The 25,112-nt window shown below is 47.4% G+C and overlaps 1 protein-coding gene across 9 annotated transcripts in view; it reads right to left on the bottom strand.

The window, feature by feature from the left end:
• The window catches only part of LOC144132590 (uncharacterized), an 84,417-nt gene extending 59,379 nt beyond the window's left edge, over nucleotides 1-25,038 (bottom strand). Inside the window, exons 1-7 of one of the 9 annotated variants that reach the window (XM_077665088.1) lie at nucleotides 24,662-25,038; nucleotides 22,720-22,767; nucleotides 22,563-22,610; nucleotides 20,886-20,975; nucleotides 18,927-19,058; nucleotides 15,931-16,121; nucleotides 1,523-1,589 (exon numbers count right to left, since the gene is read on the bottom strand). In XM_077665088.1, coding sequence (XP_077521214.1) covers nucleotides 1,523-1,589; nucleotides 15,931-16,121; nucleotides 18,927-19,058; nucleotides 20,886-20,975; nucleotides 22,563-22,610; nucleotides 22,720-22,740 — 549 coding nt within the window. In that variant the 5' untranslated portion in view covers nucleotides 22,741-22,767; nucleotides 24,662-25,038. Of the gene's footprint in view, nucleotides 1-1,522; nucleotides 1,590-15,930; nucleotides 16,122-18,926; nucleotides 19,059-20,866; nucleotides 20,976-22,562; nucleotides 22,611-22,719; nucleotides 22,768-24,661 lie in introns of those variants that run through there. The other 8 variants (XM_077665091.1, XM_077665087.1, XM_077665089.1 and 5 more) reach the window with 8 other exon arrangements.
• Nucleotides 25,039-25,112: the final 74 nt, after the last annotated feature.

The raw sequence follows: 25,112 nt of genomic DNA, 5'->3' as shown, positions 1-25,112 counted from the left end.
TCTCGGGATCCAGTGCTCCGCTTTACGGCGAGAGCTGTTAATGGGAGCGCGCTCTCAGTCGTGTACCCAGAGCGCGTTGCAGTTATAGTTGCTGACCTGGCTTGGCTTCGCTTGCCTTCGCTTGCCTTGGCTCCTAGGGGCATCGACGCCAAGCCCAGGGAAGCCAACCCAAAAGCCCAGCCAAGAGAGAAGAAAAAGTTGAAAAAAGAATGACAGAAATAAAAAAGGTGCAAAATGGAGGGATGCGATAGTGTAGAGCGAAAGTAACATGGCATCTCTTGACGAATTTTTTAACTATACCACAGTCTGATAACGTTCTTTCTCGGGATGGAAAGCTTCATTTCACCTCTGGGGACTTTACCTGAAGCATACTGGGCCGTGTACGGCTCAATTCAACAGTGCGTGCCTGCCATCCCGGCAATTTAGCACTAGGCGCAATTTGGCTTTGGCACTGTTGCCTGAAATTTCTAGGCTGCTCCTCGTATTTACCACACAGAACACATAAGAAGCAAATGTCGAGAGGCACGGCGGCCAAAATCGGAAGCTGGAGCCGTTGTTTCCGGGTTGGAACACGGACACGGCGACCGCGCATCGACGGAGGCGGAACTAAAGACGCCCCTCTGCTATGCGATGTCAGTGTACGTTAAAGATCCTCAGGTGGTCGAAATTACTCTGGAGCCACTATGGCACCTCTTCTTTCTCTAGCACCTTCCATTGTTCTCTTGCGATGCGGTTTGGGTGTCAGCCGCGATGTGAGACAATTATAGCCTCGTTTCATTTCCTCAAAACAAAATTTTTCAATTTTTTCCGCAAAAAATAAATTCGAAACGGAGCCGCCGCGGTCGCGAAACGCTAAGACGAAACGCTAAGGCGCCCGTGTGCTGTGCAATGTCAATGCACGTTAAAGGTCCCCAGGTGGTCGAAATTAGCCCTCCACTACGGCACCTCTTCCTTCCTTTCTTCTTTCACTACCTGCTTTATACCTTCCCTTATGGTGCGGTTCAGCTGTCAGCCGATATGTGAGACAGATACTGCGGGATTTCCTTTCCCCCAAAACCAATGTTCATGTTCATTAATTGACTGTCGTAATACATAATATCTTCCAGAAAGCTGAGAAGATTCTGTGCGTTGCAAAACCAGCTAGCACATTTTCCGAACCAACGACTCTTAGCACTGCCACCACTGGTGGCATTATTTTTTGCGACATGCGTTTCTTCTTCGAAAAATTCGTGGTATTGCTTTCCTTTCTCTCGACACTGCCATGAAATAAAATTGTATCTTTACTCCTAGCGCCACATATAAGATTCTGAAAGGTTAATGATCTCAAATTTCCATGAAAAAAGATCTCCTATAAGAAATATAGCCTGGGTTATGAGAAAGCAGCTTCCACTCACAATGCAGTGTTGACTGGAGTTTACAGGACTAGTTCAATTGCTTTCTTAGGGGCAGCCGTCGAAAACGTCCGAAACAAAGCACCCAACCCACGCAGACATAAATTACCAAGGGCTTAGTAAATACTCACCACAAACCACTTGACGAGATTGTCTTTTCCGCGATCGCCGACAAGCAGCAAAGTAAAAATGTGGTCGCTGAAAACAGTGATCAGTAATGTCAGCGTTATACTGTTGTACAACTTCAGAAGAAAAAGAAATCGTATACGCCACAAAAAGAGAACAGGAGTAAATAAGTCATGTAAACGCAGACAACACCAACATATAAAGCACTAAAAGCACGTATTCAGTGTCACCAATGAGTGGACTGATCCAATATTGACTGGAGTACAGCTTTCCGGTAAGTCGACATGTAGAGGAACACTCATAAAACACTTCAGTTGCAAATTCAGTTTGTGCTTGCTGGGCGCCCTCGAACAGGCTACACAGATAACCAACGAGCCCCTTCACTGAGGAGTCTGAAGAGGATGGCGACCATTTGCCATTGGATAAATAAAACTTTTTTCCTCCTTCTTTTCCTCCTCAAAACACTGCTTCTGGCGACGTTCCTGCAGACTGTAGCCGCCCGGAAGACGCGGGTTCGATCCCGCCCGCGGCGGTAGAATTTCGATGGAGGTGAAATTCTAGAGGCTCGTGTGCTGTGCGATGTCAATGCACGTTAAAGAACCCCAGGTGGTCAAAATCTCCGGAGCCATTCGCTACGGCGTCTCTCATAGCCTGAGTCGCTTTGGGACGTTAAACCCCCATAAACCATAAACCATTCCTGATTGGTTTTTGGGGACAGGAAATGGCGCACTATCTGTCTCGTATATCGTTGGACACCTGAACCGCGCCGTAAGGGAAGGGGTAAAGGAGGGAGTGAAAGAAGAAAGGAAGAAAGAGGTGCCGTAGTGGAGGGCTCCGGAATAATTTCGACCACCTGGGGATCTTTAACGTGCACTGACATCGCACAGCACACGGGCGCCTTAGCGTTTTTCCTCCATAAAAACGCAGCCGCCGCGGTCGGGTTCGAACCCGGGAACTCCGGATCAGTAGCCGAGCGCCCTAACCACTGAGCCACCGCGGCGGGTAATAAACCGTTCCTGCAGACTCCAAATTGTGCACAGTATCCATTTAAAATAATGCGAAATTGCCGCCACGGCGGCTCAGTAACGTTCATTGGCAGCTGGAGCCATTGAGGCGCGACCAAATTCCAAATAAGGCGGCGGCATTTTCATAGGGGTGAAATGTAGAAAAAAAATATTTGTCGATTTGCGTATTTAAGCCAAATGCGAGTTAAGTGGGCCAGCAGTGTGGTTTTCACTTCGGTATTGGTGTTCAGATCCAGTGTTCACAGATTTCTGTTTTTCCTATTGCAATATGAAGTTAACGTTCATATATGAATAAATAAATAAATAAAATATATGCTGCATATTTAATTTATTTATTTACTTATTTATTTATATGCTGGATGAGCGCAGATTAACAACTGGTTCATTGCACCAACGCCTCCTTCCTACAACAACAAAGCAAACGCCCACCAACCACACAAAGACAGAAAACCGCAAACATCCCTTGAACCCGAGAAATTCCAACTCCTTGTCGTACAGGTGAATAGAAGCCTCACTAACACATTTTTCAGGCCTTAATCTCGCGATATCCAAGGCTTCAATATTATCGCTTTCTTCCCCTCGAACGTCCGATATCCTTAGTCCTGCAGAAAGCGAAGTGCATTTCTGGTCATCAAGCTTGCAGGTTTTAAAATGCTTAGGCAGATGCCGCCCCCGTGAATCAGCTAAGGAATTGGCATGCCCTAATAATCTAATGTTGATGCAGCGGCCAGATTGCCCGACGTACACCTTACCACAGCTCAGCGGAATCTGATAGATTGCACTCGCTCTAGAGTGCACAAACTTGTTCCTGTGGTTAGTGCTACACTCAGACTTCTTCTGCCTATCTGGCCTAACTAAATTGCACAAAGGCGACAGCGTACAAGGTGCCGAAAAAAGGACCTCTATGCCGAATTTACCGGCGACCCTCTTCAGACCGTGCGAGACCCTATGAACATAGGGAAAAGCTTCATAATTCCGCTTCTCCTGTGCATCCGCCCCATGAGGCTTTGAGTTTCGGTGGAAGGACTTCAATAACCTGAAGGCGACAGCATGAACAGGCTAGAGCCTGAAGAGGGGCCAACGGAAAACCAGCAGACCGAAGGTGATCAACCTGAGCGTCAAAGATAACCTAAACCTTATGTGGACAAGATATAGTTAACGAAGCTCTGAGGCAAGTAGACGCAATACCCCTCTTAACCAGTTCCAAAAGGCACGAGTCAAAGAGAAGGAGTGCCTCTTTTGACTTAGGAATGTACGCCCTGCAGATATGGTCAGGATCATTAAAAACAATTTTTATATATCAGGAAGTTCAATGGTAAAATTAAAACTGTCAAACCTAGACTTACAGTATGCTAAAATGTCCATTGCCGCCGGTGTCAAGTTATCGTTGTGATCAATATTTAAAATAATTAAAAAAGACGTCGACGTATCTGAGCGCCCGAACGATAGGGGCGTCGATAGTACCCGTGATAGCGAGCGCTCAATTTCAGCTAAACGGATCTCAGATAAAACAGGAACAACACACGACCCATACAAATGCTGCGTTTGTGCACATAAAATTTATCCTGATAATTCGCAAAAGTCGAGGTAAGATATACCTTAAGCAATTCCAATAAAAGCAATTCCACTGAAATGCCCCACGCATTCTGGAAAGACACAGCACCAGATCTTTCAATACAGTTCCGGAAATTTTCATTCATATTCAGAGTAGTAGGTGTGTATTAAAACATCTATGAAAAGACAGTAGTTTCAACATTTGAAATCTAAACCGACAATGACTGGTTTTGTGTGGAAGGAGCATGAAAATCGCCGTTCTTGCTTATTTGCGGCGCTAAATGCGTTGCGTTTCTAGTGTTTTTATCCACCCATTCTGTATGCGCCTTCATCGCCAGTGTCATTTATTTTAAATTCTCAAAGCGGGTGTCGAATGTCCACCGCTCCGCTTTCAGTCTGGCCGCTTTTAAACACCAGACGGCGACGTGTTCTCTTTCTCTTGTTTATTTCTTTGCAGCCTCGTGAAGCGAAACTATGGCACGCACGCGGTCGCTATTATCGATAGACGGGCGCAGTTTATCTTGAAGTGTTAAAACAAGCGAGAGACTAGCGACGCCACCAAGATGGATTACATGATGCGCCGCCTGTAGTTCGTCAAAACAGCTATCAAACTTAAGAAGTTGAAATAAGCAAAACATGTTTCACCACCGCAGCCTGTTTCGCAAGCAAGCAGTACAATTTTCAATGCCGGAATTCCTGACGCTAAGCTACTCTGCTATTGGCTTGCAAACTGTGATCGCGCGGTGCTTTCTCGGTCTTTATGTCGTGGTTTTTAACGAATTAAGGTGAGAAAATGGGTCCTTTCAAGTTCAATTTGTTTTTTCATCAGCTAATAATAATAATTGGTTTTTTGGGGGAAAGGAAATGGCATAGTACCTGTCTCATATATCGTTGGACACCTGAACCGCGCCGTAAGGGAAGGGTAAAGGAGGGAGTGAAAGAAGAAAGGAAGAGAGAGGTGCCGTAGTGGAGGGCTCCGGAATAATTTCGACCACCTGGGGATCTTTAACGTGCACTGACATCGCACAGCACACGGGCGCCTTAGCGTTTTTCCTCCATAAAAACGCAGCCGCCGAGGTCGGGTTCGAACCCGGGAACTCCGGATCAGTAGTCGAGCGCCCTAACCACTGAGCCACCGCGGCGGGTAAAAAATCCGCCTTTGCTGCCACAGTAACGTAACAGGAATTGGGTAGGTTTGTTTCAAACCCGCAAAAATTCAAAGGTCACTGAGAACAAATAAAGATTAACCTATGTACGCACAGAACCGCATTCTAATCGCAAAAAGATTACTTTCCTCGAAAATGAGACATTTAAAATTAATACATTAGAAAATGAAACCTAGGTGTCACCGTCATCCTGCGATTCCGCAACTAACATGCGTGCGTCGTCATCGATTTCCCAGAGACTACGCTACCCCGCCTTTCAGTTCAAACAGGTTGCAACCCGTCCTTTTTGGTAAGGACGTAACGATCCTAAACCAACTGAAGGCAACATTTTTAAATCCAATTTCCTCAACGAAAAATGCACATTTTTCTGCCGCATAACCATCATAATAGAGAGAAAAAACTGCAAAATCAATTTTTGCTGAGAGAAATAATAGGATGCAATTTTCCTCGGTATCCCTTAACTGTGCACAGGTAAAATAGCGGTGTTGGTGTTATCAGTGCGTTTTTCTTTCGAAACAAACGGCGACGCTAAAGGGATTAGAAAGGTTTATTTGAGCAGTGCGGCGGCTTCAATTGTGATTTCGGATTAGGTTTTCAGCGGTGATGCGAGTCAGATTAGGATATAATGGATTCTAGATAAAAAAAACGTCCTTCAAACATCGAACAAAATCACTAACTATAGAGGTGATCAGAATCAAGGTTTACAGATTTCTTAAACCTATGCACTAAGTAGGACGTTAAATTCACCTCTGTACGAATTTATTCGACCAGCGGGACATAAACCGAGATAACTGTCATAGTCTGACTTCTAATGAACTAAAACATTAATGAATCTTTTGTCCACTCCGCTTAGTGAATATGTTATACGGCCAGGGGTACATAAATTGAGATTATAATTGTCACCACGAGACAGCTATTTAACTACTACATAATGAAGTTTTTGTCCACTTCGGCTAGCGCTAATATTTATATTAGAAACAGAGGCGGTCGCATTAGTATGCAATACGTACCATTCTTTTAGAATATGCGTGTTCCGAGACATTCGCCCCCAAAGCTTCCACTGCTTTAGCGTAACTATGCATGCAAGGCGATGGCAGTCGATGAAAAAGTCCCCCCTAATGTGACGCAGCTGTTGGCTCTGGCGTTTCATCCAAAATTGAAAGGGAAACAGTTATGAGCTTCACTGGTAGCTCCGGACCAGTGGAAGTCATCAATCGTCAACGCCTTGCATGGCCAATTACACGGATCTAGCTAAAAAAATTGCGAAAATCTCGGAACACACACGACCTACGGAAATTCGAATACAATCGTAAATTAAGGCTCCTTCGAAAATTTCGATATGAACAATCCTGTTTACTGCAGTCACTAAAGATTCATTATTCAATTTTATGTAATTAGGGGGCTGACGATGACAATTATCATCACACTTTGTGTCAGCCTGGCCGCAAAACTTTTGCGTGCAGGTGCATTTCACGTAGCAGTCAGCGCCTGATTTAGGAATTCTGTAAAACTTAATCTTGATCCCCCTCCGCAAGCATGTCTTGCCTGGTTGTGCCCGTGTGAAATCACACCTGGACATGGCGGTTGTAAGTTTCGGCGCGCTGTCGCATCTTTTTGTACATGTGTTGCGCATATTCCGCGAGAGGGCAGTGACCTAGGCTGCGCGTCTGGTCTTGTTTTATTTTGTTTTGCTTTGGTGCACGCCGTTAGAAGGGGGCTAATGCCTTTTTGGTTAGTCTCCCCATTCGTCCTTGCGGTTTCCTTCGCCGCTCCGGACGGCGGGGCTATCTGCCGGCCTCGACCTTGGACCCCTGTCCCCTTGGCGAAGGATTGGGAGACCACCTAGGGAGGAACTCGGGGGTAAAGGAAAACGCTGACATCAGTTCTGAGCTTTCCTATTCGTCAGAACTGATGAGCCGCAGTTAGCAGTTTATTTTTACGTGTGGAAAGGGGCGCGGGCATCTTCGGGGTGTACCCGCGAAGGGAGCCGCGCCCGTGTGCTTTTGTCTCTAGCTACTCCTAGCTGGCAGGCGCTCGGTCTGGCCGAGTGCGGAGGGAGTGACCGTTGAGAGCTGGTGCAAGGCGCGCCAGTTTGACTGTCGGGACGCGGTGTCCCTCGCCTCTGTGCAGGCGGTCGGCTAGGCCGGCCGCGGATAGTTGTGGCCGTATACTGACGTTTGTTTGTACCCATCTGTAAATAGCCGGTATAAAAGTTCGTTTCTCACTAAATCGCTTCGCCTGCAAGTCATATCATCGAGAAGCCTTCAAGCGGTGCATCCAGTTTCTGGAAATCACCGTACCAACGCCACCGGCAAACCTTTTACTTCGGTTAATATGGGAATCGCAAGAGATTAATACTACAGCAGTTGTTATTCAGTTCAAAGGCGAGACGATCGCTTAGTGAAAGTGTTAAGAAGTCCGCCTTTATTTCTTGACTAGCTGCAAGTACTTCTTGTGCGTTTCTGCCTTCTCGTTTCATTTCAGTTGACGCGTTTTGCATTATTCTGAATGTGAAGAAAAAGCAGTTGCGAAAGTCATTGAAGAATGATGAAACGTGAAATGACTCTGGTGGCACATGCCGCTCCAATTTTTGAATGGTTTAGTGCACATGCGTGAGTGAAAGGTGCGAGACCACGGCTGCAGCGGCACCAGCCACTGCGGGGCAGCACCGTGGCGCAATGCTCGCTGAGAGAGGGCCCCAAACATGGAGGGAAAAACTCCATTGCCCCGAGTGACGACCAACTTCGCCGTCGCTATGGCGTTGGTGCTTATCAAGCTTATTGAATTTATAGTGCGGCGTCCGGCTACTCTTCTCCTGAGGGTCGCGAGGAAAGGCTCCACGCATCGTTAAGTGACCATACGCTGCCGCGCAGTTGCGGAGCAAGCGGACATCAAAGCGGCGTCGGACCATTGCTCTCTGTAGTGGTAAAGGTTGGTTTAATTTTAGTTGCACTGATATTTCGTATTTTCTGCAAATTGAAGAAATAATAGTTTCTTTTGTAGCGGGAGCTACACTAGGCTACCAGTTGAGCATTTCGCAGTACACGCGAGAGGCCAGTTGTGCGCATGCGCCGTTACCATGGCAACCTGACAGGAGGAGTGGGTGCGCTGCGCGTTTCGTCGCCGCTCTTTCTTCCGGAGTCCCTCCTTTATCCCTTCCCTAATAGTGCGGTTAACGTGTCCCCCGATATGTGAGAGAGATATTGCGCAATTTCCCTTCCCAAAAACCGAGGGAGGCGGACGCCTGCGTCGAGGAGAGTGGACGCATCCTACGTGCGCTCCGCAAATTTTCGATGTTTTCGTCGGTTTTGTCGTTTGTGCTCGCAAACTACTGAGCTATTTCAACGCCGGAAGTCTTCGCGACCACCGGGATACCACTCTTTCGGCAAGTGCAGCCCTCTTTTGCACTTTCTACAGACTTTTGGACTCACGCCACCCGGCCAGGCTGCTAAGCCTAACCTGGTGAGCGGCTCTTCGAGCCGCCCGCCGAGCGGACGCACAGGCTGGCTTGTCGCGGGGCAACGCAGCTGCGCCATGTCTCGCATGGAAGTAACTGTGGAAGGAGAGAGTATCCAGCCTCTGGCGACCCGACCCGAGATGGGAGGCAAGACAAAGCTTCATCGCACATAATGGCGATAAAGAGAGAGGGAAGGAAGCTGGCGAGGCAATCTGTTGGCACGCAGCAGACGCGCCTCTCCCCCGAGCTTCATAAAATAGTGCTCAGACCGAAAGGGGGTCTCAAACTGATCATGGAACGCACTGACGCAACAGTGGCGGACGCGGTGAAGATAGCGGCAGGTTTTAAACCGGCGGAAGTTAAGGAAGATATCGTGCTCGTCAACCACAAGCAAAACTCGATTCTCATAGGCACTGACAGCCAAGAGAGGATGCAAAAGTACCTGAAAATCGGCTCCATTTCAACGCCAAAGGGACGCGTTGACGCGTTCGTCTACCTGGCTACTCCGGACGGCTGTGGGAAAGGAGTTATACATGGAATTCCGGTCTCGCACACCGTGGAATTTATTCAAGATATGTTGAAGTGCTCGCGTAACCCGGCGGTGATGGGAGTCAGGAGACTTGGGCGTGAGTCTCGCAGCGTGTTGTTACTCTTTGAAGATGAGACAGTGCCGCACTGGATTGATTATGGAGGTATGCCGCTACGCTGCCATCTCTACAAGAAAAAATATGAGGTCTGTGTGACATGTGGCCAACTCGGACATCGAGCCGACGCATGCCCGAACCCAGACAACATTAAGTGCCGAGGATGTGGTATGAGCCACCCCCCTCGGGAACATACTTGTGACCCAAATTGTGCCCTATGTGGGAAAGGGCACATACTCGGAGACAGGAAGTGCCGGGAACTGTACAGAACCCCGCACATAATTAAGAAGCGACTGTGGAAGGAACGAACGCAAGACAATGAAAGCAAGGCAACAACAGACAGCGAGAACAACGCATCTGGACGACAGAGCAGACCAAGAACCAGGGCAGAAGGGGGATTCCACATGCGAAAGGACTCCTTCCCGCGCCTGGTGTCGGGGACAGGCTCTGGTGGTCACGGCCAGTCCACGGGACGCTCCAACTCCCGAGGTCACTCGGGTTCCCGGGACCGCCTCAGCTGCAAGGGCCCTTCCAGCTCCCAGGGTCGTTCCAGTTCCTGGGGTCGTTCCGGCTCCCGGGGTCGTTCCAGCTCCAGGGGCCACTCCAGCTCTCGCAAGCGCTCCGCTTCCAGGGGGCGGGACAACACCGGCAACAAATGGAACATCGGAGCCCGGCCCAAAATCGAGGGATGCTCTGAGTGTCATCAGCAAGGGTCAACGCCGCCCACAGAGAAGACCAACGTGCCGGATGACCACAAGAGGGTGAGCTTTGTAGATAAGGTCTCCCATACTCATCCACCCGGTGGGTCTGAGGACATCTTACAACTTAAACGCATGGTGGAAAAATTAACTGGGGCGGTTACGGCCCTTCAAAATGAAAACGCGGAACTTAGGAAGCAGCTGCCGCTTAAGATCCAGATAGATAGGAAACGACAGGAAGCCGAAAAACCTCCACATAATACCCAGGAGAGTACGATGGTGGTGGAGAAATCCCTACCATCACCCAGCAAGAGAAAATCGTTGGAGGGCGCACAACCCGAACTTACGCTGGAGGAAGTCTGCCATAAACTGGAGACCAACATTCAGACCCAGATTCAGGCCCTGGATACCAAAATACAAGCACAATTTCAGGCATTCGAAACTAACATGCAAAACCAAATTCAGTCGATTCTCTCCGCAATACAGGGACTCACAGACGTAACACGAGGACACAGGAATGAGCTCTTAGCCATCAATATATGGTAGCAAACTGTGGAACATACCATTCAGCAAATTCAACATGGCCATATACACAAAGAATAACAACCACTTGCTGTGGCAATGGAACTGCCGGGGGTATCGGCGGAAAAGGCCGATCCTCCAGCAGCTCCTTGCGTCTCTGAAGGTCCACCCAGAGGTTATCGCCCTCCAGGAGACTAGAGGCGCGTCAAAAGTAATTGGTTATCAAGCTTTTAACGCCACCGGCGACAAACCTAATGTTACCACATTCGTTAGAAGGAACATTACGGCCATTGAACATGCCACGGGCATCCGCCACATAGAGCATGTCCTCGTCGAACTTATTCCGGCCACAAAGACTCAATGCAGTCTTTTAATTCTGAATATTTATAGCACTCCAAGTCAAAAGAAAGTTAAATTCGACTCCCTCTTCAGGAAAGTGATGCGTATCGGTAATAAGCACGCACTGGTTATTCTAGGTGACTTCAATGCCCACCACCCTGCGTGGGGCTACCCGCGGCCCTGTACGAAGGGGAGAGAGCTATGGCTAGACATAAAATGGGCTTCATTCACCCTGCTCACGGATCCTCTTACCCTCACAAGAATGGGTAACAGCGTGTGCGCTGACACGTCCCCAGACCTCACCCTGGTGAAGAATGCGGGTACAGCTAATTGGTCCAACTCCTTGCTAAACCTAGGCAGTGACCATTACATACTTGTCACGGAAACTGACGTTGGCCCTGCCAGGTGCCAAACGCGCTCCCTGCATATTATCGAATGGGACGCTTTCCGCGACGCTCGTAACCAGGACGGGAGAAAGGCAGAAATCACAAACATAGAACAATGGGCGGAGGAACTCCGCAGGGACGCCAAGAATGCGACTAAAACGCTCGACGACAACGCGGAACTTGAAGTACTAGACAGCCGCCTTCTTCATATGTGGGAGGCCAAAGCTAGTATGGAAAAGCGATTAAAGAGACAAAAGTGGAATCGCAATCTCAGAAGACGCCTAGCGCGCCACAACAAAGAGATTGAGGCATATGCACTTAGACTCTGCGATCAGAATTGGGAAACAATGTGCGACCTGCTTGAGGGCAATACCGGCCTCGCCAAAACATGGAACCTCCTTCGGCACCTCCTCGATCCAGAAGGTAGCAAATTAACACAGCGACAAAATTTACAGAAATTAGGTTATAAATTTGAAGGTTCGGAGCAGGAACTCCTCGATGCAATTCGATGTCGATATATAGGCTCCGCCACTAAAACTACCTTACCGCGCTATGAGGGTAAATCCAACAGCGAACTAGACGCCCCTATTCACGAATTCGAGGTTCGAGCCGAAATACTAAAACTGAAAACCAAATCAGCCCCCGGACCCGATGGTGTAACCAACAAAATGTTTAGAAACCTAGATGACAAATCTATAACGGCGCTGACCAATTTCATGCAAGAATGCTGGGAGAAGGGTGAGATTCCCCAACAATGGAAAACCGCTAAGGTAATTTTCATACCTAAGCCAGGGAAACCGCTCAATCTAGATAATCTAAGGCCTATATCCCTCACCTCTTGCGTTGGAAAACTGATGGAACATGTCATACAAACGCGACTAACCAATTTCATGGAAGACAACGACTTATACCCCCACTCGATGATAGGTTTTAGATCGCATTTGTCCACGCAAGATGTCATGATACAGCTCACACATGACATATTAGACACTAAGTCGCTGGATGCGAAAGTAATAGTGGGACTTGATCTCACTAAAGCTTTCGATAATGTAAAACACGAGGCGATACTAGAAAAGCTGGCTCTTTTAAACGTCGGGGAGCGCACATACAACTACATTGCCAATTTCCTTTCGGACAGGACAGCGCGCATCCACTTTGGTGAAAGTCAGTCTCAAGACATACACTTGGGCAGCATAGGCACCCCTCAGGGTTCGGTACTTTCCCCTATTCTCTTCAACGTGGCCATGATACGGCTCCCGAAGAGACGGAAGGGGATAGATGGCTTGAATTTCTGCAGGTATGCGGACGATATCACCATGTGGATGACCCGTGGCCACGACGCCCACATCGAAGGTACGCTACAGAAGGCTATAAATGAGGTTGAAAACTATGTCAGCCGTAGGGGCTTGCAATGCTCGCCGCAGAAGTCTGAACTTCTTTTTTATAGACCTCTGCATCAAAGACAAACTAGAACCATCCCTAACATCAAATTACAAACTCAAGGGGCGGAGATTCCTCATGTTGAAAAAATCAGAATTTTAGGAATGATTATACAAAGCAACGGGTATAACGGTGATGCATTAACTAAGATGGAAAACTGCGCGCAACAAACTATGCGGCTCATACAGCGGATTGCCAACAGAAGACACGGCATGAAAGAGCAGAATCTCCTACGGCTGGTACAGGCGTTGGTAGTAAGCCGTATCTCGTATGCTGCCCCCTTCCTTGATCTTAAAGTTTCAGAAAAGGAAAAGATAAATGGAATTATCAGGCGATGCACGAAACAAGCTCTAGGATTGCCCATCCGTACATCCACTCACCGCCTCCTAGAGCTGGGAATGCATAATACCCTGGAAGAAATTACGGAAGCAGTGAGAACGTCCCAAATCGAACGCTTAGCCGGGACCACAACCGGCAGGGCCATTCTAGAAAAACTCAATCTTAGCCGAGATAACAGAACAACCGCCAAAGTTGACATGCTCAGAAAAATTCGAGACAATATAGTTGTACCCCCATTACCCAGGAATATGCACCCTATTCATCACTCAGTGCGCCGGGCCAAGCGGGCAGAGGCGCTAGAGAAACGCTTCTGCTCCTACAAAGACGAGGACGTGGTCTACGTGGATGCCGTTGAGTATGGTAAGAACACGATGACCGTCGCGGTCGTCAATAATAAACAACTCCTCAAAATAAGTGCCTCCATACTCTCGGGTAACCCAGAGACTGCAGAGGAAGCTGCCATAGCACTGGCTTGTGTAGGCACAAAAGCGAGATACATCATCAGTGACTCCAAAGTTGCCATACTAAATTTCAGCAGGGGCCGGGTCTCCCCTCTAACGAATACAATTCTAAGCCGTCATGTAATAGACCGGAAAATTACGCTAGTCTGGACACCAGCACATGCATCCCTGCCTGGTAATGAGACGGCCCACGAGTTCGCCCGAGGCTTTTCTTTCCGGGCGGACCCGAGCGAGGTGGTCTTTACAGACAAGGATTGCATGGTGACCTACAGAGAAATTACACAACACTCGTTTGCAACGAGCTAGACTTCCTCCAGCGGATAGATCCTTGTCCAGATACCAAGCCATCAACTGGCGCCGGTTACAAACTTACACATTTCCAAACCCGGCCCTCTGGAGTCTTATGTACCCAGGGCAATTTTCAGAAAAATGCGCGAACTGCGAACTTAGGGCCACCTTGGACCACATACTATGGGAATGTCCTCATGCTCCCCGGGAGGGACGAGGTATTAACACGAAGTTACAACTCATGTGCTGTGCGATGTCAGTGCACGTTAAAGATCCCCAGGTGGTCGAAATTATTCCGGAGCCCTCCACTACGGTACCTATTCTTCCTTTCTTCTTTCATTCCCTCCTTTATCCCTTCCCTTACGGCGCGGTTCAGGTGTCCAACGATATATGAGACAGATACTGCGCCATTTCCTTTCCCCAAAAACCAATTATTATTAATTATTAACTCGTCCGACTGGCCGAAGCCGCCGCCGAGAGTCAAGACCTTTCGGCCGTCGTCTAGGCGGGTAGCCCTCTGGCTACCCTCTTTCTGTTGGATATTAAAAGTTTTCCTATCCTATCCTATCCCAAAAACCGATTTAACCTTACGACCGCGGTCCGCTGTGTCGGTCTCCACGGCAGGCGTCGCATGGATCACAGCTACCGTTCCGGCGAACGCATCAATGTGCACTGGCGTTTCATGAAAATTTGGTTCTGGGGGAAATGAAATGGCGCAGTATCTGTCTCATTGTATCGGCGGACACCTGAACCGCGCCGTAAGGGAGGAGATAAAGGAGGGACTGAGAGAAAAAAGGAAGAAAGAGGTGCCGTAGCGGACGACTCCGTAATAATTTTGACCACCTGGGGACCTTTAACGTGCACTGACATCGCACAGCGCACGGGCTCCTTAGCGTTTCGCCTCCATCGAAACGCAGCCGCCGCGGTCGGATTCGAACCAGGGTACTCCGGATCCTGGACCGGAAGGATTGACCTTGTGTATCTGAGAGAAAGCAAGCAGTCTAAATTCTGTGTAGGCAGCATCGAGACAACTGCGTGTTTCTTTACTGATCATCGGACAGTGTTTATCTCTGTTAAAAGAATTGAATAAATAAACAATGTGTCTCTTAGAATACTTCTTCGATGCTTAACATGTTAGTCACAACAACAAACTCGACAACATGCGTAACTGGCTGAGGACTACAGATCTCGCTACGTATATCCTGGCACAGCTGAGATAAGCTAGTGCCAATTTTTAGCTTGAGTTGCGAACTTGTTTACCCGCCGCGGTGACTCAGTGGCTAGGGCACTCGGCTATAGACCTGGGTTCGAACCCGACCGCGGCGGCTGCGTTTCGATGGAAGGGAAACGTTAAGGCACCCTTGTGCTGTTTGATCTCATTGCACGTTAAAGATCCTTAAATGGTCGAAATTATTCCGGAGCCTTTCATTATGGCACCTTTCTTCCTTTCTTCTCTTAATCCCTCCTTTATCCCGTCCCTTCCGGCGCTGTCCAGGTGTCCGCCGATATGTGAGACAGATTCTTTATATTATTAGTTATTAATATTAATTTCGTAATTGATGTGTTTGACGTAATCGAGAATGCCAAATGAGGAATTATCGATTACGTCAAAAAAGGAATTGAAAAACATTATTTGTTCATTGTATCACTGTTGCCTAAGTACTTCTAATATGCATTGGTCATCATCTCTGAAATATGTACATCTTATCTTATTGGTATTGATCCTTGTCTCGCGATTTGCTCCTTGTTTGTCTTAAGATTCTTAATTGTTAGTACACCTGCATTTAACTCATTATGTGTCGCTGCTGATATGAATATTGCACACTTATCCGCTGATTTTGCCGGGCCAAGTTCTTCAAGCCATTGGTGGCTTTGACAGGCCCGTTTGTTGTGCAATGTATTCTTTTGTGCAACAAAGCTATTATTATTATTATTATTATTATTATTATTATTATTATTATTATTATTATTACTCCACTTTTGATCATGCATGTAGGTTGCTTGTCCTAGCCTTTCCCATCATGAATTAGAGCAGAGAGGGAAAGAAAACAGTATGCTTGCAGATACACAAAAGGAAAATGTTTTGGGAATCACCATTCCATCGGCGCACTACTCTCGTTGGGGACAGCTTCGACTGCATGGTCGTCACCACTGGCGACAGGTACGCCTGGATGGCGAAGATTGTGCAACAGCTGGGTCGCCATGTGCCCCATCATCTCCATCACTCCTGCGCCACTCTTATCGCTGACCTCGAATGACGCAATGCCCAGCTGGTCCGCTAGCTCCTGTAATGGAGGAAGCAGGGACACGTACACCTATGAGCAATATGAGAGACAACAACATTTTGCACAGAGCTGCCAATTTCCTGGTTATATCCACACTAAATTTCCGATTAGAAATTCGCGGATTGTCTGGTTATATATACCATAAATTTAACACTAACTAGTGTATATTGTAGGTTCAGATGATAACAAGTGATAAAAGAGAAAAAGTCTGCATGGCAGAGATATTTATGAAGTAATCAATAAATTAAAGCTTAAACTCTGTTCCCTATCATATTACTCAAAACTGCACATCAATAAGACTGGAGCAAGGTGGCATACGGACAAGGAGAGGAAGACAAGCATGTTGAGACAAACGCCATTCGTATCCTGAGATAGCCACGCTAAGCCGCTTTTCAAGTATAGTAATCACGCGTCGCATATATAACTAACAAAAACGCTGTTCTAAAGTCCTATGCAGGAATAGGAAACGTATTTCCCCGAACATAGCAGAAACAGAATATCAGTGGAGAAACTACCGCAGCAGCTTTTGAAGCGAAAGCTTCACTACGCTGCCTCGTAAAGATTTCGCGGTGCTGGCGGTTTTGACAAAGTGAACCAGAGGTTAATCCCTTACTGCGCGGTTCGGGTGTCCACCGATATATGTGAGTTACTGCGCCATTTATTTTCCTTATAACCGGTTCGGGTGTCCACAGATATATGTGAGACAGTTACTCCGCAATTTCCTCCGCGGCGGCTCAATGGTTAGGTCGCTCGGCTACTATCCGGAGTACCCGGCTTCGAACCCGACCGCGGCAGCCGCGTTTCGATGAAGGCGAAACGCTAAGGCGCTAGTGTGCTGTGCGATGTCAGTGCACGTTAAAGATCCCCAGGTGTTCAAAATTATTCCGGAGCCCTGCACTACGGCACCTCTTTCTTCTTTTCTTCTTTCACTCCTTTATCCCTTCTAATACAGCGCGGTTCAAGTGTACAACGATATATGAGACAGATACTGCTCCGTTTCCTTTCACCCAAAACCAACTATTTTTATTATTATTAATACTGCTCCATTTCCTTTCCCCAAATACCAATGTTAAGTTTTGAAAACCAATCTTCAATGTTCGTCGAAAGCAAAGCTAAGGCGCATAACTGGCCCCCTGGGACGGTGGGCACCTCAGTCGCGCTTTAAGCTACGTGGCGGTAGTGACAGATGTGCGCTGAATCATCATGATATCTGATACCTGATTTAATATCTTCTGCGGGTCCTTGGACCTAAGATATTAAACTTGTCTTTAGAATATGGCGATGTGCTCGGCTTAAACACTCTGGCACGGGTCGGCCCGGTATTGCAGCGCCTGCTGCTGGTGTTGCTGAGAGGAAGAAAGGAAAGAGAAATGCACGGGCCTGCCTACTGGCTCAAGCCGAGCCATGCTCGCTGCTGCGTGTTCTATGTAGGAGAGGCAAAGGGCAGGAGAGCGAAGAGTGAAAGAAAAAACGCGCCGCCCTATTAAGCCCCGGGCTGATCCCGGAGGCAGTGCCATACCGGGCCGACCCGTGCCAGAGTGCTGCAAGCCAAGCACTCCGCCATATTCCACAAATAAGTTTAATATCTTAGGTCCAAGGACCAGCTGCAGATAATAAATCAGGTATGAGATATTATGGTGGTGGTGGTGGTGGTGGTGGTATCAGATATCATTGCACTGCCTCCGGGATAGGCACAGCCATAATAGCAAGGCACGTCTTTTATATCCCTCTTTGCTCTCCGATTCTTGACCTCTCCTACTTTCAGCACGCGGCAGCGAGCGTGGCTTGGCTTGAGCCAGTAGGCAGGCCCGTGCACTTTCTTTTCCTTCCTATCAGCAACACCAGCAGTAGCATGTGCGCTGAATGCGTTGGAATTCACAACGCTGTAGCATAAACACGGCACTGAATCCATAGACCGCCGGCGTTCTTTGTGTTCGTTGGCGTTATTGTTGACAACGCTCTCGACTCCGATAATTTTGAGGAAAGGAAGGCGCATAACTGGCTCCCTGGGGCAGTGGACGCCTCAATCGCGCTTTGAGGTACGTGGCGGTGTGGAGAGAGATGTGGGCTGCGTGCATTAGCGTTGAAAACGTTGTGGCAGACACGCCCTACTGCAGGAATAGCAAGGAATGGGTAACCAACCTCTCGCGGAAAACCATTAATTTAACCGCCACCTGTCAGGGTGCCCGACTTGCCTATCCGGTGTGCGGAACGCACTCAGCGTTAAAGATTCTAAGCCGCGTCTACTTACCCGATACAGCGCAGCTTTTGCTCTCTAAGCAAGGCAAGCAGTAATTGAACCGAGCTCTTTTTTTTTAACCGCACTGTGGCTACGCTTACATCCATCAGTGGAGTATAATCTTCAGCGCTGTATGGTAAAGAGCAAAGCAAAAGGACTGCATTCGAAATAGAGAACCGGCAGTGGCGTTTTATGCGTACCTTTTTCGCCGTGTACCACTAAACTCACGTATAAAAGAACCATCTGTACCAAGCTGCCAAACATTTTTCGTCTTACTAATTTTTGTGTGAGAACATGGAATGTGCTACAAGCAGCCATGTACATCGCGCAGATTAAGGTTTTCCGAAAGCCTGGACTTCGCGGAGGGGTCGAGACCCCTGTTGAAAGCCTCACGTGTGCGCAGCTTAATATGCACTTTTTTGTGTGTAACGCATCTCTCAAATGCAATATCAAAAATAGATTAATGTTGCACACATTTATACCAGAGAACGATATCATTATTTCTTCGCCTTGCTGCTGCCACAAGGGACGTTTTATATAAAACGAAAAATCTGCGCTATACTCGCCCTTGCTGTAGTGTTGTCAACCACTTTTCTGGCCTCCAATTCGTTCTTATACCCCACAAGGACTTTCACTACATCCTTACATCCTGAACGGTCCATGTCCTGAAGCCATTGTTCGGCATACTCGAAAGACACCTGCAAAAGAACAGAGAACAAAAAAGGTAAAATAGCAGCACCAAAAAAAGGGAAGACGCACAATAACTTAATGGTTCGAAAGCAAATCGTGTTCGTTTTTTGCAGCGAAACCGAAGTACATGTAGGAGAGCTCTTTTATGGAACACACAAAATATACTCAAGAGCGCATTATCACCGCGCGAGTCTACTTCGCGATTGTATTGTAAAACCAATAAGAGAAAAAAGAAACAGTCTTCGAGGATGCAGTGGCAATTCGCGGAATGTTATAGCACGAGTGGCATATGTCCGATGTAACCTGATTTTATTTCTCATCGTCAGAGTGCGTGGTTAGAGACCATGCTTACCGCATCAAATAGAGAAAAAATAGTAGCGTTTTAACGGAGTTAAACCAAGCAGACGGGCGAAAGTACGTGTTGGCTTATGGCTTTGATTCGTTGGGTCGTCGAAACGTTTGGCGACTCTCAGGTTAAGCTCTGACCGCGGTTAAGATGATCTGATCTGTTCGCGCTGCAGATGGAAGTAGACGAAGACGACGATATGCAATGCACAGAGCGATTGTGTGTTGCAGTTTAACACCAGGCGTGGTGGGCTGCAGTGGCTAGCGTAGTGCTCTAGTGCAGTGGCTTACCTTTTCACATAGCCGCGGTTTCGAAACCCAGTCCCGGCAATATTTATCTTTATTTCAGCATAGCCTCTTGCTATGCTAGGTTTGGCCAAGGTCTCCTTTAAGGTCAGCCTTCTATTGTTTACAGCTGACCCTCCCTCCGAACTTACCTGAGCTTACCGGAATCCCTCTGAGGCGTCACACTAGTGTCTTGGTAGAAAGCGCGTTAAGTAGTGCTTCCGCACTAAAAAAAAAGTTGACAGCCGCTTACTGCATTAGTACGGCGAGTGATCAACGCCAGCTGGTTCCCGAAGGGATGGACCTATTGACGCCGCAATGCATGCGTTTTAAGTCCTTCGCTTGGTATGGACACAGAAAGGAAGTGTGGAATGCTCCTTGCACCGCAGCTTTCCCTACTGTGCGTTACGAGAAGGATAGAGCAGATAAATGTCCCACGTAGTGCATCACACATTTCATTCAAAATAATCAAATGTTACTGATTGAAAACAATAGCCCTAACATGTTTACTATATATCAGTCGCTCTGAAGGCGTCGCTACTTTATCGCTTTCACTATTCATGCGACGTTTACTGTCGCCGTGCTTACATAAGGTGTCATGTTTAGTTTAGTTTATAGGTTATGGGGATTTCACGTCCCAAAGCTACTCAGGCTATGAGGGACACAGTAGTGAATGGCTCAGGAAATTTCCACCACCAGGGGTTCTTTAAAGTGCACGAACATCGCACACTAAACGGACCTCTACAATTCGCCTCCATCTAAATTCGACCGCCGCGGTCGAGATCGAACCCAAGTCTTTCGGGTCAGCAGCCGAGCGCCATAACCACTGAGCCACCGCGGCGGCAGCAGTGCCATGAAAATGATGGCTAAGCGAATGAATGCAATATGGTGACGCACCTTCTCGAAGGCAGTAACGTGTGGCACGAATACCGTCAACTATCTTGCATCCATTGAATTGAATTCTGACCCTCAAATATATGCCTCGGCAACAACACATTTGATAACGGCTAGAGCGAGCAGCTTTGAAAAGCTTTGTTAAGGTTGGCCCTATGTAAGATATCGGAAAGCGAATTCGCACTCTCTATCCGTCGAGCGCAAGCCTTATCCAGTTTTCCTGCAGTTACGCGCAAACTGCACAGAGCAGTTGACTGGTGTGGCAAGAAATGTGGAGTCATATTTGATTTACATGTTAGCCGCATACGCACTGCGTCGGTGACGTCGTAGAGTGCGATGACCCCTTGCGCATCCCGTAAGTGACTTGCTGAGGTGCAGCCAAGTACATCTTCCGATACGTACTGAGTAAAAAAGAATAAAACAAAGAGGAGGTGGTTTTAAGGAAAGCAAGCAAAGACGCGGGAAGTGTAACACTTTAAGGTGGCTCGCTAACCGTTCCGCCAACTTTGGAGGGAAAAAGGAAGTGAAAGCAGTGCAATCACAGCCAACCAAGGTGCACAACATGTTTCTCACTTCTCCCTCCACGCTTTCTACTAAAATTTGACAACAAATAATTCGGAAATAGGCCGGCATAAAAATTATGTAAGCTTGCTGGGGCAACAGGACAAAGCGAATAAAAATGAATTCTCCCCTGAGACTTGCATTCTAGGCTGATGAAAGGGATATAGCTGCATCGTGCTTCAAACAGAAAATCGGGAGCCTCAAGAAACCCAGCTCCAATGTTAACAGCGGCAGTTGAGATGCCATTTAAATAATCGTAAAGGAGAGCAACAGGATGACCGGCAAGAGGGGGCCGAAAAAGATCATTCCAGTCATATGCTCACGCAGTGGGATACAGATTGAAAAAAAAAATTGGAGGAGACACTTACCTTCGCCTTGATGATGTGACGCGATAGCGTAATGGATTAACTTCTATATGTGCAAGAGGTCATTCTGTACTTTACGTTAATAAATCCCTGGAAGTTTTGATACGCCTCCTGGCGCAGTGGAGCAGCGGTGACGTGATGCACCACTGCCCTGCGATGGAAAGTGCTCCCAGCGGTGGGCATTGTGCGGCACAGGTAGCTCTTCCCGAGCGACCAATCATTGATTTAACTGTCATCTGCCACGGTGGGCAGTTTGCGCACTATCCGGTGGGCAAGTTGTGATGAAGCCGCGAGGTCACTTTACCTGCTTTCTAGGTTGCTCTCTGCGGACCACCTGACAGAGCCACTTTGGTCACGTGGTAACTGTATCGTATTTGGCAGCGGTGGGCAGTTTGCTGGCAATCTGGTGGGCAGGTTGTCACCTGCCACGATGGACACATTGTCCTGACGTCATAGGTAACACGACTTTTTTCGACCAATTAGAGAATTTCGTAATAGGCAAGGCGGAAATTTGGAGACGACAATCTAAGTGATATCGCACTAATAGCTATACACACGGTGTAGCTTTGGGCGTATTGGTAAAAGATTGTGAAATAACAGCGCGGAAACGACGGAATTAGAAAGACAGCAGCGACGATCGTTGCGCGTGTGGCCGCGGTTCCTGTCATCGTAACTTGACCACTTCAGCGCTACTCTTTCCGAGGTATTTCAGAGACTAGCGACCCATTCGTGGGCTACAGGTGAGGCAACTCACGCTCTGTAATTATTGCATCTAATTTAATTATACATACAATATTTACAGTGTGAGCTCTGAAGTGACCATTCTCTTAATGCGTGTTTTGTTCTACAGATAACCAACGGCTATGACGCCGGGGCTCATACGGGGCAAGCACGGCCCTCAGCCGGTTCCGGCATGAAAGGAGAGGATGACCAATCGAAAAAAGTTTAATGTGAACGGATCGGAAATAATTCTTTTTTACAATGTACGATAATTCTACATCCCTTCAATCACCCTGCAGGCAAATACACAACAACCATGTTTTAACGGTGTAACATACTCACAAAATACAGGAATACTGTCTCTCCAGCAAGTTCCATCCTTTTGATGCTCTGAAAAGAAACATATAGAAAATGGTTATTCTTAGTGCACGAGCCAAAGCCGTGCAACTCTGGATGAACCGTACGCTCCGAACGCATGAGTAATAAGTGAACCACTGACAATGTCATTTATTTCCTCCATTGCAGAGGCAGAGCAGGGACCACGATTCCGCAAAAGAAGATATAAATCACGTCAAGAGACGCTTTCCACTAGTCCCTACAGAGGTGAAAATATCTACTGATCACCTTCATAACTCTTATGCCTTACGCAATCACGTGACAAACTCGAAAACAAAAAAATCAGCTAGATTCGTTTATAGTTCATAGAGTTGGCACATTTCACCAACTGCTCTAGTACAAAAAGCGAAGTTAGGCCTCTTATAGTTACATCGCTTTCATAAGCGACTCAAGTACATGCATGTTCTGTACGTACCATAGTGAACAAGGATTAAACCAGCACCTATATATCGAACCTCTCAGTCAGCGGACTACGCGCACATATCTTTTTGAAGTTCAATGAATACACCCGCAAAACCACCGCGTTTAAAAAATCTTTCTTCCTAATAACAGTGAACCAAACGCACTTCGTGCTGATATTGCGGAACGCCCGACTGTCCAGTGTCTGGGATAAAAATTGAAAACTTTTAATTGATATGTTCGCATGCAGTGCTTCTTTATTACTTTTGGCGTTTCTCGTGCATGTGGTTTGCCGTTCTGAATCTTATCTGTTCGGATATTGTGCTCCTGTATTGCTCTCACAATTTTTGCATGTGGTTTTATGTATGTCTGCGTTTAATTATAATTTTTCCTTTTAATTTTTTTCTGGTCGTCACTTTTATTGTAGGAACAGCGTCTGGACGTTTAGGTCTTTTGACCAACTTTTTCCGTCGCAGGTCCCAATCGGCATGATCCTGTTCGACTTCCTACGTTTTCTCCTTGTTATGCTGGTTTTTCTCTTCTGCTGTGTACTTTTTTTACTCAATGCATGTGCGTCCCCCTCCTGTCTAAGGCCTTCTGAGAAGGCTGGCAGTATTTCAGAAATAATTAAATAAACTAATCATTAAAAGCACTTTGGAGCGTTCCAAATGGTTGGCGCGATTAAATCTACGCGTTTGAAGTGGACGTGTCTGCCACTGCGAGCTGTGGTGGTCTGAATTTCCTTATTCAATCCTGGTATTCGGGCCTCGATTGTGGTCTGAATTCCTTACCGCGAAAGGAAGTCCAATAGAGACTTCATAACGCGAGAAACGTGACTTCGGCCCGACAGTCGGAAGCCGCCCATATCACTGCGCGAGACATGCTGCCGCCCTAGGGGTGCACAGACATCAAAAGTCTCTTAGTTCTGGATTGCTCCACAGAAGGCGTGCCGCATCTAGTGAAAGAAATTTTTTCACTCCCATACTTATGACACGGACGCCTTTCTATTTAGTGGCCGCGGTGGCCGCAATCGATGTTACAGATCCCCAGGGGATCGAAACTTATCTGGAGCCCGCTGCTTTGATGTCTGTCGTAGCCCATGTGTAGATTTGGGTAATGCACCTCACATACACTACCGTACCTTAATTCGGTTTCAGAGTCTGGTCGCCTGCGTTATCATTGTGAAATTCCAGCCCAGAATGCCACCCGAGTCAAATGTGCCACGTAATCACCACCTGGTTTTTATTCGCCCGGAACAGCACTTTAACTATATCATGGAGACATGCAGTGTCATGGAAACAAGGACGACATAGGCACAAAGGAAACAGGACGAGCGCTGAGGTCGTCCTGTTTCGTTTTGTGTATATCGACCAGCATCATATGGCCGTATATTCAAGCCTATCTACGCAGGTCTTTTATTGTTCGTGGATTATAGTGAGCCATCGGGACTCTAACCACGGGCGTCTTGCATACAACGCGGCTGCTCTGCCTTTACGCCAACGTGCCTTTGATCGCCTACCTGGCCAACGAACTATAAGGCCCTGCTTCTGCCCTGCAGGTGCAAAGCACAGGCTGTGGCTTCCATTCAAAATCTGGCACCTTACACTGTGACAACACTCTAGGCTATGAGAAAATGCGCGACTTACTAGCTCTTCGTTTGGCTCGTCCGAGACGTTTGAGTCCTTAACCTGGAACAAAACAGAACACGCAAAAACAATTAGAAGCCAAAAAACACTTTTCTACCTTCATGTTACCTCTTAGATTTAAGTGGCCATGAAAGTGGCACTCGCCAATGCAAGTGCTTTTGCGTGTGCTTTTTCGCTTTAAATGCGCCTTAGCCTCGCCAGCCCGCACACTCGGGTGCAGGTGGCACAATTTCGCACAGCGTTCCGAGCTGGCGCTTAAAAGTCTTGGCATCTGTACTGCTCCTTTTCTGCCGCTTCTTAAGCCCGCACCCCGGGGTCATACGGTGCCACACATTTGTACTCAATATGTAGCGTACTCTTCGGGCTCTGCACCATGGTTTCTTCTTTCCTCTTGTTAATGCTTTCGCACCTTTGCCTCTCTCTTGCGTGTCGTATCATGAGCGCGAGCTTC

The sequence above is a fragment of the Amblyomma americanum genome, chromosome 5 (genome assembly GCF_052857255.1).
Source record: "Amblyomma americanum isolate KBUSLIRL-KWMA chromosome 5, ASM5285725v1, whole genome shotgun sequence".
Lineage (NCBI taxonomy): Eukaryota > Metazoa > Arthropoda > Arachnida > Ixodida > Ixodidae > Amblyomma > Amblyomma americanum.
Note: the sequence above shows the minus strand (reverse complement) of the source record. Positions and strands in the feature narration are given on the sequence as shown.